At 45.1% G+C, this 16,556-nt stretch overlaps 1 protein-coding gene and 1 pseudogene across 2 annotated transcripts in view; one reads left to right on the top strand and one right to left on the bottom strand.

Moving 5' to 3' along the window:
• Positions 1-1,582: 1,582 nt before the first annotated feature.
• Positions 1,583-16,556, top strand: part of XKR6 (XK related 6) — a gene marked incomplete at both ends in the record, with an annotated part of 192,312 nt that continues 177,338 nt past the window's right edge. Inside the window, one exon of the mRNA XM_080925867.1 lies at positions 1,583-2,337. Coding sequence (XP_080781993.1) covers positions 1,583-2,337 — 755 coding nt within the window. The remainder of the gene's footprint in view (positions 2,338-16,556) is intronic.
• On the bottom strand, positions 15,258-16,074 carry LOC308428448 (large ribosomal subunit protein uL30-like; annotated as a pseudogene). The gene has a single exon. The product of its transcript is annotated as a large ribosomal subunit protein uL30-like (transcript).

Raw genomic sequence — 16,556 nt, 5'->3', positions numbered from 1 at the left:
TTTCCCAGTCAGTCTAAAAAATTAAGTAGATCTCATAGGGTTAAATGTCATAAGATGTCAAAGCAGCTTTTATCTTCAGGACCTCAATGCTATAAACATATTACCTATTTGTCTTGTTAGCATTTCAAAAAACAAAACAAAACAAAACCCCCAAAAGAACATTATTGCTATTATTAGATTTACTGAAAACGAAGAGGGTTAAAACAAAACAAAACAAAACAAAACTACAGAGGTTGATGAGAAAACCCCAGCATTTTCTTTTTCACTTTGTCTCTTCAAAATATTCATTTCAACTCATCCCTAACAACTGAGTAATTTGCTGTCTTCCACTGAATGAGCATTGAAACTCAAATCCATTCAGAGCTGCCTCCTATGTACAGTTTTCCAGTGAAGCTCAAATACTCTGCACCTATGTTAATGATATAGCACATTAATAACATTTTCACTCATTTAAAGCCATGTTTACTAACAGAGCCTTAGCACTCCTCCCAAAACTGGCAAAGACAAGTTTCACACATTCAAACGGCCTGAACAAGTAATTGATATATACAGCTTAAAGCTTTTTTTTTTTTTTTTTTCAAATGAAGGTCTTTATAGAGTTTTAAAATCACGAAAAAAAAAGTAGGTAGAAATATGTTTGACTGCAGAAAACACTCAAGGTCACAAGATGCCCATTCGGTTCTTGTACAACAGGAAAGAGGCAACCAGGCTGATTTCTAGCTAAATTTTGCCGAGAATTTTCTTGAGGGAAAGTTGGAAACTTTATGGCAAAAGATGAGAAAGTTACCAAGTGACAGGAAAATCAGGGGTCAATAGAGATGAGAGTTGCCTAAACAGAAGTGAAAATCAGTAAGTCTGTGGTCTCTATATTGACTTATGTAAATTTTTTAGAGCCCCTCAAAATAAGAAAAAAAACACGATGAAGGGGGGGGTGGATACCCAGCCAGAGGTGAGACACAGCCATTTTGATGGGGGGGAGGGGGTGTCTACACAATGAGGTCATCCTATCTCCCGGAAGTGACAAGTAATCACCTGCTTTTCACTAGCTCCTCCCCTTCCCTCAGAGGTCCCGCCCCTCTGCCCGCAGCCGGGAGGGTGTTAGGGGGCGTTTCTCCCAGAGCAAAGCTGAGAGCTGCGACGCAGAGGAAGGGGACCCCAAAACGTCTGGCACTGCCTCCTCCAGGGAACACTTTGGACCGTCTCACTCAGCCCAGCGGGATTCTGAAACGCCGAGGGGTCAACCTGATGGGTTTCGGGGTCAACGGAAGAGGGGAAGGGGAGCCCTGGCGGGGAGAACCCCCCGGCCCCCCGCCCAGCAGCTGAGGCACAGGAGGGCGGCCATCTTGGCCGGTAGGGTAGGGCCAGGAGGCTGCGGGCGCCGTGCGATTGGGGGGCTCGCCCGGAAGTGACGCCGCCCGCCCGGAAGCGGAGGGGGTTCCCTGGCCCACTCCCCCCGTTCGTCTGCTCCCCGCTTCCTCCCCGCCCCCCTTCCTTTCCATTCGTTCCCCCCCTCCCCGGTCCCTGCCTTCTCCCCCCCACCCGTCCCTCCCCCCCAACCTCCGGAGCTGGGAAGAGAGTCAAGATGGCGGCGAAATCCGATGGCGGTGGCGTGGGGGTGGGCTTCGCCCAGCTGCACAACCTGGACGAGGCGGTGGGCAGCGGCGAGGAGGACGGGGAGCCCGGGGGAGGCGGCTGTGGCGGCGGCGACGGCAGCGAGCCCGGCGAGAGCAGCTCGCTGCACATCTGCCACTGCTGCAACACCTCCTCGTGCTACTGGGGCTGCCGCTCCGCCTGCCTGCGCTCGCTGCTGGGCAAGAAGCCGCGCCGCAGCGCCGCCGCCGCCGACGGGGGGGACCAGCCGCTGCAGCCGCCCGGGGCCGCCGGCCGCCACCCCCCGACGCCCTCGGCCGGCCGACCGCAGCCCGCGTCGCCGCAGGTGGAGCGGCCGTGGCTTGACTGCCTGTGGATCGTGCTAGCACTGCTGGTGTTCTTCGGGGACGTGGGTACCGACCTGTGGCTGGCCCTCGACTACTACCGCAAGGGGGACTACGGCTGCTTCGGGCTGACCCTGTTCTTCGTGTTGGTGCCGTCGCTGCTGGTGCAGAGCCTGAGCTTCCGCTGGTTCGTGCAGGACTACACGGGCGGCGGGCTGGGCGCCGTGGAGGGGCTCAGCAGCCGGGGACCCCCAATGATGGGGGCCGGCTACGGCCACGGCGCGGCCCGCGGCGGCCCGGGTGCAGGGGGCTCGGCCACCCCGGGGGCGCAGCGTCTGTGCCGTCTCTCCGTGTGGATCTGGCAGTCGGTCATCCACCTGCTGCAGATGGGGCAGGTGTGGAGGTAAGAGCACTGCGGGGTGGGGGGCTGGGGGCGGGGGCTGCGGCCGCGCGCCGGCCCCTCGGAAGGTCTGGGCTAGGCTGAGCGGGGTAGCCGTGCGCTGTCTTAGCATCTCGAGACGGTCAATTGGTTGCCTGGCCACGCCTTTTGGCCCGGGGGGAGGCCCTAGGTCCCGCTGTTTGTCCATCTCTGTCCCTGGGTTGCACTTGGAGGAGACCCTGCCTCTACCCTCCCTCCTCTCCTCTGCAGACCTCCATCCTGGTTGCCCCTTTCCCCGCTGTGTCCCAAGGTAACTAACTGGTGTTCTTTCTCATCCTGGAAGAGACCTGGCCTCCTTCAGCCCGTTGCACTTGGTTTTGCCCCCTACCCCCATTCCCCCTGAGGGACATTTCCTTCCCCCGTGACCCCCCCCCCCCCACCTTCCGTTTTCTCTCTGCAGTGGCCGGTGTGGGGCCCTGTGGAAAAACCCTAGCAGCCTCTTAAAGCTCTCCTTCCTTTCACGCCCCTCCTCCTCCTGCAGCCCCTGCAAACACCGCTGCTCCACACCGCTGCCCTCCTTGAAGGAAAAAAAATGACTTTTTTCCCTTTCCGGTGTAGATGTGCCCTTTTCGCAGTGACAGGGAAAAAAAATGAGATGGGATCTAATGGCAGCAAGCGTTTTATGTTAACTCTCACCTCTGGAAAATCACTGAGCCACTTGGACACCTACCTATTCTGTTTTTAATGGCCAGGCCTATGTGTAATTTCTGTTTACATCCAAGGTGCAAGCTTGGCCTCAAGGCCCTTTTCCTCCTTCTGTAAAGTCTTAGTGTGTCGGGTTGATCTCTCAAAACCACTTGCCAGGGAACCTTAGTTGCCTACCTCACCGTATAACCAGAGAGTACCTCACTGACTGGCTAGCTCACCTTCTACCTCATTACCGACTACCTCACTGACTGATTGCCTGGCTGTTTCTATCACAGCCTCTCTACCTCACTGTGTACCCACTGCCTGGCTACCTCCCCACTAGCCTGTTTACATCAGACTCTCATGGACTCCTATATGGTCTGCCTCACTGATGATCTTACTGTCTTCCCCTCATTGACAGGCTACCTCACCAACTGGCTACTCCACTGTCTCCCCTCATTGTCTGCTCCACTGACTGGGCACCTCACTGGCTACTTCACTGTTAACCTTTCCCACTACCTGGCCACCTCACTAGCTCATCAACTGGATTTCTTCTCTGTCTGACTACACTGACTGGTTGCTTCCCTGGTTCCGTCATTAGCTCACTACCTTCTCTGTATCTCCCTGTCTACCTCATCGTTTACCTCACCGATTACCTTCAGTGCTTACCTAACTGCCCGACTGCTGTTGTTTACGTCACTCTCTCACTGTCTGCTGACTGGCTCAGTGTCTGCCACTTACTGTCTATCTCTGTCTGCTTATGGAATGCCTGCCTCACTAAACCGCTTACTGATGACTGGTGCTGTTCTCACCGACTGTCTCTGTTTACCTCATGGTCTACTCACTGTCTGCTGTCTGTCTCCTGCCTGCCTGACTACTTTAACTGGCTACCCCAAGAAACCATTGAAACCTTAGTCACTCTGTATCCTCCGACTTAAACCTGCTTCAGTGTGTTCTGGAACCAATGACTTTGCCAGTGACAACATTTGCAAGAGAAATAATTTTTTAGTAAAGGCTACACAGGGACGAATCCTTGCAGTCTGTTTCCTTTGAGGAAGACTGCCCTAGACTGTCTTCTATGTCAAGTAGATTTTAGGCCTCAGCATTTCAGCTAATAAAGCTGTGCTCTGGTTAGATGTAAGAAAGTTTGTTTTGAATGTTTTCTTCTTATCTCTATTCTGAATCTGCAGAACATCTCTGCAAGCATGGGAGTGAATTAAAACATTGTCCTAGAGTTGACATGCCGAGGCAGGAGAAGTGACAGTGGGCTTTCATTTTTCTGCTTTTCCCATGGTTGCTGACTAGTGTTCTAGGTTCACCCCAGTGACCATTACTCCGGCTGCATTTATCTGCAGACAATTTGTTTCCTGCTGATAAAAAAATTACAAATGGGAAGATAAATTAAGTTTAGTTATGAGCATAGCTGAAGTCAAAGAATATTTTCAAAACAAGTCTTAAAGTTGAAAAATTTAACCGTTTCCCTAAATAATTCCATGTTGAATCAAAGTAGGTTTAGTATTGAGAAAGCAGTTTTCAGTCTGTTGGAGGCTGGTATGAACAGTGAGGGACACAGGCAAAAAGTATGAGAACACTCTTGATGTGTTAGTAGGGGTTGTATGCAGTATGTATTTAGTAAGTGGGCATTTGTTTGAACAAGCTGAAGTCACTGTCTCCTTGTCTCATGCATGTGAATGTGGACAGTGAGGATGTGGGTGCCACGCTAAATTTTCTAATTAGAGAATTAGTCCTAATGTGATCCATCCCATTGATTGAAGTAAGCTCTTGTGACCAGTAACGTCCAGCATCAGTCCTTCTTATCGGCAGTGTAATCCCCTCCCACTTAGCCAAACTTAATCGTGACGTGCAAAGTTAAGTCCATGTTTTGGGACAAACTAGGAAGTGTAGATTTCGCTTTTAGAATTTAAGTGGGATGCTGTATTTGCCCCCCATGCCCCATCTTCATTAACTTTCCAGAGGCTTTGCTGCAAAGAAATTACCGAAGATGCCTTTGTTTTTTACTTTCAGATTGGAATTTATCTTTATGTAACTCACAGAGTTACAATATTAAAAGATAGGCTAATTGAGCAAAGCAGTTTCATCACTATTGCTGTATTTCAAAGGCAGTATTTATTGAGGAAGGATTTTCATTTTCTTATTTTTGGACTGACTTTGCTTGAAATGCTCCGAGAACAAGGCCTGCTCATTAATACCTACTAGGCATGTTGCCTGCATTCAGACCATTCACATGGAAGAGCTTGTGAGAAAGATTTTCAGTCTTTTCTTGTTTTCACCTCTTGGCAAATGGTTGCTTTCAACATATATAAGCACACATTGATTCAGTCCTTTACTGCAGGTCTTTGGGATTCTAGTTATTTCTTACATCACATTCGTGACCGAAATTGTGCTATTTCATGTGTCACATAGTATCCAGTTAAGGTTAGGAAATCCATCATTTGATTTGGGGCATATTTCTAAGAAAATATGTCAGTGACGTTATACATTGTCAAAACCAATTCCATTAAACATTGAATAATTGCTTCTCTCCCTTTTCTTTTTCTTTCTGTTTTAAAATGTAAAATTCAAGGAGTCTGCTTGGAGAGAGTATGGTGTCTATTTGAGAATATGTATTTTCTCCTTGTAGTTGTTATCTTTCCTGTCAAGATGGCACACACTTGACATCTCTGTCATGCCAAGCCCAGCTTGGAGCAAGGAAAAGTAGCTGTGCTTTGGTTAGGATCACTGTTGCTGTGAGCTGTGTCTTGGTTAGGGTCACTGTTGCTGTGATAGAACAGGGGAGGAAAGACTATGGATGCTGAGTGAGACATAGTCCATCAAGAGAAGCCAAGGTAGGAACCTGGGGGCAGTAGCTAATAAAGGAAGAGGCTGTGGAAGAGTGCTGCTGACTGACTTCTCAGCCTGTTTTCTTGCTTGCTTGCTTTTTTTTCTTTCTTCCTTATTTTCCTTCTTTCCTTTTTGAGACAGGGTTCCTCTGTAACAGTCCTTTGCTGTCCTGGAACTCACTCTGTAGACCAGGCTGGCTTTGAACTCTGAGAGATCTTCCTGTTTCTGCCTCCAAGTACTGGGATTAAAGGCGTGAGCCACCATGCCCGGCCTCAGCCTGCTTTCTTATAGCATCCAGGACCACAGCACAGGGGTGACGCCACCCATAACTGGCTGGGTCCTCCCACATCGAATTAAGAAAAATGCTCTAAAGGCTTGCTTGCCACCTTAATAGCCAATTGAGGCAGTTTCTCCTTTGAGGTCCTTGCTCTCATATGATATTGGCTAATGTCAAGTTGACATAAAACACAGTCCAAGCTGTGTCTGGAATGATTTGTTATGGTGGACCTGCTTCTGGAGCACATCAGAGTGTGATCGAGGTCTATTTAGTGTAAGCTTTCCTGGCACTAATTGTTGAACATGTAGCTTCTGGTATAGCTGTAGCTGTGTGTGCTGTTTTTCACATGCTTCTCCCCAGGGACAAGTCATGACTTAAGCCCAGCAAGCTGGTGTTAGAAAGTGAGACAATTTTCTTGGAGGCTTTGGTACTTGGAACTGTATGACTGAGTTTGCATGTCTGTTGGCCATGCTGAAGTCTTTCCTCAGTACCTTGGTCTTTGCATTTGGCTCCACCTTCAGAGAGTGTCCAGTGGGGGTTGTCATAAAAAAAGAGTTCAGACTTTGTTAGTTTTGGAGGGACAAACAAAGGTGGGTAAGCATGCCTTGCACTGCCCCAGTTCCTGGTTAGGATTGGAGGGTGCGGGATACTTGTTGTCATCCAGGGTGAGCACTTGAAGTGACTGCGGAGATTGTAGAATGACAGTGACAGCTGAAGAAAGCTTGAGAAATTACTAGGATGAGAAATACGTCAAATTCTGTCTTATATGTGTTTCATCCTATTTAAAATTTGATCCCATTTTACAGATGGAATGGGGTCAGAGGGGTTATATAACCTGTGCCTCTGGTCTCCACTGGTGGAGAGATGTTTTGGCACTATCTCAATAATGGTAAAGTTGGTCCCACTTTTCTCTCCTTTGGGGTTCTTCTCCCTGGTTGAAGGACATGGCAACTGGTGTGGTGCCCTCAGTGACTTTGTTTCCCTCTGAGAGTTTGCTCTTCTGACTAGTCAGAAGTGGGCTTGAGGTACTCTTAAGGCTCTGGGACCCCTTGGTAGTTGAGCTGTAGTTCTCTGACACACTGTTCTTTTAGTCGCATGCATTAGATCCCGTTGGAATTAAGGCAGAGTTCAAGTCTTGTAGCTGATGATGATGTCAGATGTGACACACAGCTGAGGACCACCAGTGTGCCTGTTTTGAGAACATTATTTTCAGCAGTCTCTCCACCTCTTTTTCAGGGTAGATTCCTTCCTGGCTTGACCCTCTCTGAGCCTCCATTCATACCTGTGGTTCTGTAAGCTGTCTCCCCTTATTGGTCTTCCTTGGTTTGTTTGGAATGCCCCAGGTGCCACCCTGAGCAATGCATCAAGCTTACCCCAAAGTCAGATATTTGGATCCATCCTGGGAAATTTTTGGTACATTAGTTCTAAGGTTAGGACTGCCCCAAGAAAAATATTAGGGACTGGAGAGATGGCTCAGCTGTTGTGAGCACTTGCTGCTTTTCCAGAGTATCCGAATTCAGTTTCTAGAACCTATGTCAAGTGGCTTACAACCTCTTGTAAAGAACATGCAAACAAAACACCCATACACATAAACAGAAAATAACATCTTTGTTATGTATGTGCACTGTGTTCCTGTGCAGAGGCCAGAGGAGGGTGCCAGGACAGCTGGAACTGGAGTTACGGAAGGTTGCAAGTCACTGTGGTGCTGGGAACTAAATCTCAGGTCCTCGGCAAGAGAAGTCAGAGCTCTCTAGCATTGAAGTGCTTCTCCAGCCTCTGTAGATTTATAATGGAACTTCGGTGTTTAAACAGTAGTTAGTTAGGTTTGTTAAACCTTGTATGGGGTTGATGAAAAAGCTATGTATTAATGAAATAATTGCTGGGGTCTTATAGTGTGCTTATAGTGTGTTGTTGTGGAGACATTTGACATGCAAATGTGGCAAGATTACTCTGTTGACTCAGACTTTTCTTTGGATTTTTAAATAAGTCATGTCTTTATTTGAACACCGTGGTGATTCTCATTCTGGAAAAGCACAAACTACAAATATCAGGACTGTGGGAGAAAAGAGCAACAGATTACCTAAAACTGTTAAGTTTGTTACTAGACCGCTTTAAGATCCTGAAGCTCAGATCCTTATAATAGTCAGGGCCGCTTTCCCTAGACCTTTCTTTGGGCTGTATGCCGAGGTGATTCTAGGTCTTCATTAATTCTCATATGTAGAATCCTTTTTAAATAATTAAAACTGTGTGTGTGTTTTCATGTTCTCATATGATATATGAGAAGGGATGCACATGCTACAGCGTGCACATAGAGCTCAGACAATAAGTGTTGGGAATTAGTTTTCTTCCTTCATCTTTTGAATTCTGGGGATTGAGCACAGGTTGCAAGGCTTGGTAGCAAGTACCTCTATCTGCTGAGGCATCTTGCTGACCCCATCGGAAGGTATTTGATAAGATTCTCAGCATTCTTTTGGAAAGTCGTCTTCCTCTTTGCCTTCTTTCTCATAATTTGCAAGAACATGATGGCTGCAGAACATGCTAAGAATGGGCTTCAGACAACGCCACTTCCCCATGTGCTGCTGTTCTCACCTTGAAGTTACACATGGAGGAACCCGTGGTACAGAAGTGTGTACTGTGACATTTGAATTGAGGGATGTCAAGATGCAGCCATTGAAGTGTCAAGGTTCTACTGTACTGTACTAGCTTGGGAGACATGGTATAGCATTCCAAGGTTAAATGAAAATGGTTACTCTTCATGCTTGATTGGTCCTTGATATAGTAAGGAAGCAAAGAGGGGCTGGTTTAGTCTGAAGTGTTTGCTTCTGTGACCTCACCACTGGATGAGAAGTGATCTGTTGAATCGTGTGTCTGGGGCCTGGAGTGTTTTGGGAACTTGCTTCATTTGTTATGTGGTTCTAGTGAGGGTTTATATTAAAATTCATCTGAGCATACAGTAAACAAAAAGAGCAACAGTAGCCAGTTGTCAGGGAAAAGACTGATGGGTAGAATAAACAGACTGCTTTCTGCAATATAAACAATCTGTTTTCATGGTGTTTTTTTTTTTTTTTTTTTTTTTTTTCCCCTTTACTTTTTTTTTTGGAGGATGAGTAGAACTTCCAAATCAGGAAGTTACTTAAGTGGGAGACAGCAGATCTGCCTGTATGTTAATCACTCTTAATTCTGCACTAACGAAGACAAACCCCAGCAGCCTAATGTAACAGGAGTGCATGGCCTGCTGCTGTGGTCCTGGCTGCAGGTGCCCTTGACATCTCTCTGGCACTTGAGTCCCTCAACCTGTAGAACATCCAGCCATAAACAGGAGAGAGTGGGCCTGTTTCTTCTACCTCTGGCTTGTGACACATACTACTTCCATGTAGATACCAGGCTCGGAGATGAGCCCAGTGGACACGACTAGGTCAAGAATAGCTAACATACCGTGCCAAAAAGAGTTTGCATTTTGGTAGAATGGGGCTAAGAGATAACTGTACTTAAACCATCTACTCTTCAGCTTACTGTGACAAATACTTGTTTATATAAGAGAGGGAAGAATATGGTCAATGTGTATTGTATGAAATTGTCAAAAATTAATAAGTACATATACATATCATGGCAATGGTCATAGGATTATAGGAAGTTATTCTTTTGTGGTTGTTTTAAAGGTCCGTTTTGCTTACTGCATGTCGGGTGTGCATGCACCATGATGTGCCTGTAGAGGTCAGAGGACAACTGTTGGGATTTGGTTTTCTCTTTCCATCATGGGATCCAGGGGTTGACCTCAGATCATCAGGCTTTTTGGCAGGCACTGTTATCTGTGTACTGTTAACAGTAGACATCTCACCTATTTACTGTTTTCTGAGACAAGGTCTGTTGTGCAGCCTCACTGGCCTGGAACTTATTGCATTGGCCAGGCTGGCTTCAGACTTGTGGACGATTTTCCTGATTCTGTCTCCCAAATGCTACGATTATGGTCCTGTTCCATCATACCAGGCTTTGCATTGCCTTTCAGTTTTGGTTCTTGCTTTAGTTCAAGGATCAACAAAGTTTCTCTAAAAAGAAATATTTCAGAAGTTGGGGGCCCTGTTGATCATCCATTGTGTAATTCCTCTTAGAAATATATAGTTGCCCATGCGTGTTGGGTCTGGAAAATAATTAACTATTACATTTTTAAACTAAGAGCTAAGTTTACTGATTTGAAGCCTGAGCCATAAATATATCTAAATTAAAATGTACTGAGACATCTCACCCCTTACCTTGACATGTTTGTTTATTTATCTAATTTACTGATTTATTTTCCGGAACTCACCAAGTAGGCTGCCAATGAGCTTCAGGTATTCTCCCGTCTCTGTTCCCCAGTGGGGAACTGCAAGTGTGTGCCACCATGCTTCACGCGTGTCTTTGGGGCACTCAGGTCCCCATGTGTGCTGTGCACTTAGCTGACCAGGTTGTCTTTCCAGCCCCTAGTGATACTTTACTGTAAAAATGTCTTCCACAAAGTTATGGCCCTATTCCTAGACTTGTCAGTGTTTCAAGTTCTGAAACTTAGTTCATCTGGTCTAGAAAAGGTTGGGTTCTGATGCTTAACCACAGCTAATGCCACTTTAATTCTCTTCATTCTATGGGACTTTAATTGGACCCAGGCTCTTCAAAGTGGTTTTATTTCTGTCTGCTAATATTATAGATCAGCAAATATATTACCTAGAGAAACTTGTAAAATTATAGTTGAATTTGGAACTTTTTATGTACTAAAATATACCGAATACTATTTGATATTTGTGTTAGTAACTCTTGGGGATGGCTTAAAGTTACCTGAAAATTCCTTACAAAGGTGTTGATTATTTAAGTGTTACTTAAGTGTGAAACTAAACCTAATGTACTGTTGAAACAGGTCAATATGTTTTAGAAGTTCATAGTCACGTCCAAAAGATATTTAAAAAACAGGCGCCTATCATTCCAGAAAGGGAGTTTTTAACTGCTGTTTAAAAGCACCCTCTCTACTAATTCTCTACTAATAATAGGTTACATTTGCTGTGATTCTTAAGTGGCCTTTAAAAACTGGGTCACTGACACATGAAAATAATAACTATATTTATTTATCAGCTATTTAATAATTAAAGTTTCTTTATGTAATATACCACCAATGAGCCCACACGGGGTTCTAGATGAGAAGTCTTGTTTCTTTTAAGAAGTCAGTTTGTGACTTATGTGGGTAATAAGACCTTCTCACACATGAGGGTCAACTGCAAATTACATAATGAGAGCAACAAATATATACCAGAACTTTTGGCAGATTGTGATACGATGTGAGGTAGGAAACATTCGTTGCAGGAATTGGGGTCCTTGTAAAAAGCATTTTACTCATGGGGAGTAGGTAGAACAGAGCATCTCGTTCTAGGGGTCAGAAGTTGAGATCTATTTTTGTGCTTTAGATACAAATTACAGTGGGGTAAGCTGCAGGCTTGTCTTTTGTCTTATATACACAAAGGAAAGATGGTTCATGAGAAGGGCCTTGCATTTGCATGGCTGCTTGCTGGCACACAGGAGGGTGATGTGTTTTGGAAGAAAGTCAGAAGGCTCATTAGTCTGGTAGATGAAGGAAGTGTAGTGTATGGAGCCAAAGAACCATGCATCACTTCCAGAATGAAATAGATTATTAGAATTTTAAAAAGGGTTTGGAGTACTCACCCGGATTTGAAATGAGTATATATTATGAACAAACGCATTTTCTTTCTCCTTGTCTTAGAGATGAGGAGTCTACATCACCTTGCGTGTGTGAGACCACTCTGTTCTCCCACAAGGTGGCTCTGAGTGTTTGAGAAGGAGGTAGTACCTCACGGCTCAGTGTTTCCCTTCCTCCTCTGCTGACTGACGCTCGTGGAATAGGGCCATGAGAAGACCTGATGGACTTGCTGGAGACTTGAGGGGAGAGCTGTAATCGGAAGCACACTCAGGTCAGGGTGTCTGCTCGGTGGGTCGGTGTCACCTCCAAGACAATTAATAAGCAACTGAAGAAGGCACTTTGTGTTCCTTGCAAGTTGCAGGCACTTTGTTCCTGTATCAAAGAACAGAAAGAATACCTAATTATAATAATCTTCTAATAATTATAATATTTTGCATTCATTTTCTCTTAAAAATCCATTTGAGTAAGTACTAGCCTTCAGAAGATGTTGGAAAATAGTGTTTAGGTAGCAGCTGGCAGCTCTGGTGCTGAGTGTGCAGCGCCCCGCTGCGGGAAGATTTTAGTCGGTCATACACTTGGCTTTCTTTGCTCCTGCACAACTGTTTTGGGAAGTGTGCAGTGCAGGCTCTTACACGTGTGGATGTGCTAGCGTCACTCGCCATCTGGGAGGAGAAGAGTGAGCACTGAACTCCCAAGAGTCATGGTGCTGGAGATTCCTCTCGTATCCCTGGGGGAGGGTGTCACTTTACTTCATCAGAGGCTTAACAATTGGGCTGCATGGCAGAGAGTTTACATAAGAGACGGTGCATTGTTCTGGAAGTGGTGTTTTAACGTTTTTTAACTTTCATAGTGCTTGTTGACAGTTGGTATTTTTATCCTATGTGTATGAATGTTTGCCTGCATGTATGTATATGTACCATGTACATGTCTCAGAGTTGGATCCCCTGGTGCTGGAGGTACCGATGGTCATAAGCTGCCGTGTGGGAGCTGAGAACTCTGCTCCTCTTAACTGCTGAGCATCTCTTGCCAAAACTTAGCACTTTTTAAAATGTGATTTATTTATTTATTTATTTATTTTATAATTGAGACAAAAATACTGAGTTGTGTAAGAGTAAAAGAAGAAAGTCCTTTCTTATCCTAAAGAATCTCATGGTAACTACCGTAGGCAGAAAGGGTAAGTTTAAGCCCCCTTCCTCACATTTTTTTATAATGTGTCCTATCAAATAATTATATATCTGAATATGTTTTAACATTGATTTTTAATATTTTAAAATTTTATATGTGTGAATGTTTTGCCCGGTTGTGGGTCTGTACGCTGCTTGTGTGCCTGGTGCCCATGGAAGCCAGAAGAGGGCAGTGGATCCCCCAAAACTGGAGTTAACAGGTGGTTGTAAGATGTTTTGTGGGTGCTGGGAATCCACTGGGTTCTCTGTAAGAGCAGCCAGTGATCTTCACCACCGAGCTGTTTCTCCAGCCCCCTGTCTGTGCAGTTTTGAGTTGAATCCATCATTGCAATAGACTTGATTTTGAACGTAATAAAATCCTGTAATTCATTGTCGTAGGCTGCAGCAGAGGTAAGGAACTGATAGAGTAATTTGAAGAAAGGTATAGAAGGTCCACAGTCCACACGTGACTGGGCTTACACATTTATATTTAGGCTCTTCCTGTGCAGGGCACAGATGCTTATTGCATATGTTAAACCATTCCCATGCGAACTGTTGGTAGGCTGGTGACTTCAGTATTGTTACAAGATGTTGTATGACTGAGGGAATTGATAGTCTGAAAGAGCTGCATGTGGGCTGCTTGGGGGATTCAGCCCCCTTTGGAAACAGCACAGATACAGTAAATATTTCCCATCAGTCATGTGTAGGACTGTGTTTATGAGGTCTTTCTTTGGAGTCTGTGTGCTTTCTGACATTGCTTCTGCTTACACCTGGAGATAGTCATAGAGGAAGAGAAGAGTTTCACAATTTAAAATGGATTTATGTGAATACTTTTCTGTGATAAAGAAAAAGCAGTAGTAAACAGCAAATACCAACAAAACCCCACCTCTTCGGCATCACCTCTGTGGCAACAGTAGATTTTGTTTGGAGGCAGGCATGGGTTGTGGAGAGTACCCAGAACCCCTGTGACAACCTGATGGCTTCCATGAGGAGTTTGTGTTGAGAAATGTGGAGGTACTGTCACTGAGTATGCTTTGACAGGCCTGCTCTGTGGACCAGTGTGTGCTTTTCTGTGCTGTGTTCAGTTACCTTTAACAAGAGCATCTGCCCTTGCTGTTTGGGGTAATGTCTGCTGTAGCTGCAGGGCCCAGTTGTTTGTATGTGCAACAATGCTCTTGTTCCTTCTTTGTCTTTTCTGAAGTTCTTGTGTCTCCTGTGGGATGAGGTTTGTTGAACTTGATACTCTTCCTGTAGTGCAGGTAATCCTTGCTTCTGGTCAGTCTCTTTTCTTTCTAGGTTTTGGTGTATTGTATCTTTGATGACTGGACTCTTATTGATAAGATGATGCTCTACATTTCACCTCCCATGGCGTACTGATACTTCACGTGGATTTTAGAAACCACTTTAAAGTCTTTGCATACCAAAACCAGGAGCCTTCTTTGGTACTTTCTGTTCATCGTGAGTGGACGTAGTCTTCCTCTGCCTTGTATTCCTTACGCTGTGTCTGCTGGTGTTTGTTTTTGTTGCTGAAAGTCCAGATGTCTGAGAATTATGCTTCTCTGTAAATTTGAATCCCTTATTCAGGGTTTGCTTGTGTTTTCGTTCTGGTTTTTGAGGGTTATCACCTTCTCCTCCCCCTATTCCCTTGACTTTAAAGGTTTTTTTTTTTTTTTTTTTTTTTTTTTTTGTAGAGACCATACTCCTTGTCCTATGTGATTGGGGGTTACTTTGTCGTGTTGCTATTGTGTTGTTTAGAATTTCAGTGCCAGGGATTGAACCTACAGTCTTGACCATGATAGGCAAGTGCTGTCCCACAGAGCTGTTCCTCCAACTCTGAAAATGCTTTTTATTTAGGATCTCAGTCCTGTGCCTACGGTGGCTTTCAGCTTGTTCTTTAGACTAGTCTAGCCTTCAGCTTATCGCTCTTTTGTTTGAGCATTCAAGTAATCAGAAATGGGAGAAAAAGATCGAACAAGTAACAATCTAAATCCCTCTCTGTCTTTGCTAGTTGGCTCTTTATGGGTCTACTTTGTACATTAGACAGACTGGAGTCTGGTATAAATGTAACCTAAGGTGAAACCCCAGTCTCTTCTTGCTGCTTCTGAGCCTGTACCTGCTTTGAGCATGTGTGTGGTCCCTGAAATTCTCCACCATGTATGCTGCTTTTGATTGCCCTGATTCCCTCGGACACCTTGTTTCTTCCTTTTGAGGTCTCCCAGATCTATCTTTTTTTTTTTTTTTTTGTCAAGCTGTGACTATTTATTAACTGACCAGATTATAAAAATCCATGGGCAACACCTTAGTTCATACATCTGATAAGCCTGTTTATCTGGTCTTCCCTGTTGCCAGCATCTCCACCTTCTACAAAATGAGTTGTCTTTTTCTTCATTCCACCTCATGGGGAGGATAATTTGAAGGGCCACAGGAAGTTATTTGCTTCCTTGAAGTGTTTCCCAACTGTATAGATCTCATGAATTAGATCCTCCATGCAAATGATGCCAAATTTACCAAGAGATTGAGCAATCAAGGAATTATCTGTCAAGGCAATCCGAGTTTTATTAATTTTGCCATAGCCTCGCTTGTAGATGAGCTCATTTACTGACTTCAGGTTGGGATAGCCCCACGCAATGTATGGTTCCACAATCCTCAGCATGTTAATTGAGGCCTTGTTGAGCTTAACAAAGGTGCCGTTGAAGATCTGTCGAAGACGTAGAAGCTGCAACACCTTGCGCACCTTTGGGCTCACTACATTGGTACCCCGGATTCTGATGACAAACGCCAATTTTGGTTCTGCAGGAACATAGAAGTTTCCAGCCTTCGTGCCATCCTAGCCATCCGAATCTCAGTGCGGTACAACTGCCTGTTCTTCTTGTGATAGTGCTTTGCCTTCTCATCGATGAGCTTCCTCCTTGCCTTCCGCAGTGTCTTCAGGGCAAACTTCTTCCTCAGGCGCTTCACCTTCAACTCTGCGAAATTCCTTCGCTTTTTCTTAAGGGTTTCTGACACAGCCGGAACCTTTTTCTTGAGGGTTTTTGGCACAGAAGTACCCTTTTTCTTAAGGGTTTCTGGCACAACAGCAACCTTCTTTTTCTTCTCTGGAACAGCCTCCATGGTTGCAGCCGGAAAAGGAGAAGAGGCCCGGATCTATCTTAAGTCTCAGTTATGATGCTTACCTGAGTAATTCTGAGCAATGTCAGCCTTTCTTCAGTTTGGATGGGTTTGGGGTTAGATATGCAGCAGGTTTCTGTGACAGACTAGAGCAGTTACAGAATAACAGGACAAGAAGGTCTGTTCTACTCCTGTTGGGACCTGGAATTAGAGTTCTAGTCAGGGAACATGGACTGCTGTGCCAGGTGGGCAAGACAAGTGAGAACACTGTAAGCTCACTTACTAATTTCAGCTGACTTTTCCTTGACTCCAGCTTCTACTGGTTGATTAGCGTTTGACTGATTTGCAGAACTCTGATAAGACATTTGGCTCCTTCCTGATGTTTCAATGGGGAGGCTACACACTCGTACCTATCACCTCTGCTGTCTCCCAGCATCACTCTGTCAGACTTCAGGAGTCCTTTCCAGAAAGCAGAGAAACATTTGCATTG

This window comes from Micromys minutus (assembly GCF_963924665.1).
Source record: "Micromys minutus genome assembly, chromosome: 12".
In the NCBI taxonomy this organism is placed as follows: Eukaryota; Metazoa; Chordata; class Mammalia; order Rodentia; family Muridae; genus Micromys; species Micromys minutus.
This window is presented reverse-complemented; position numbering and strand designations above follow the sequence as displayed.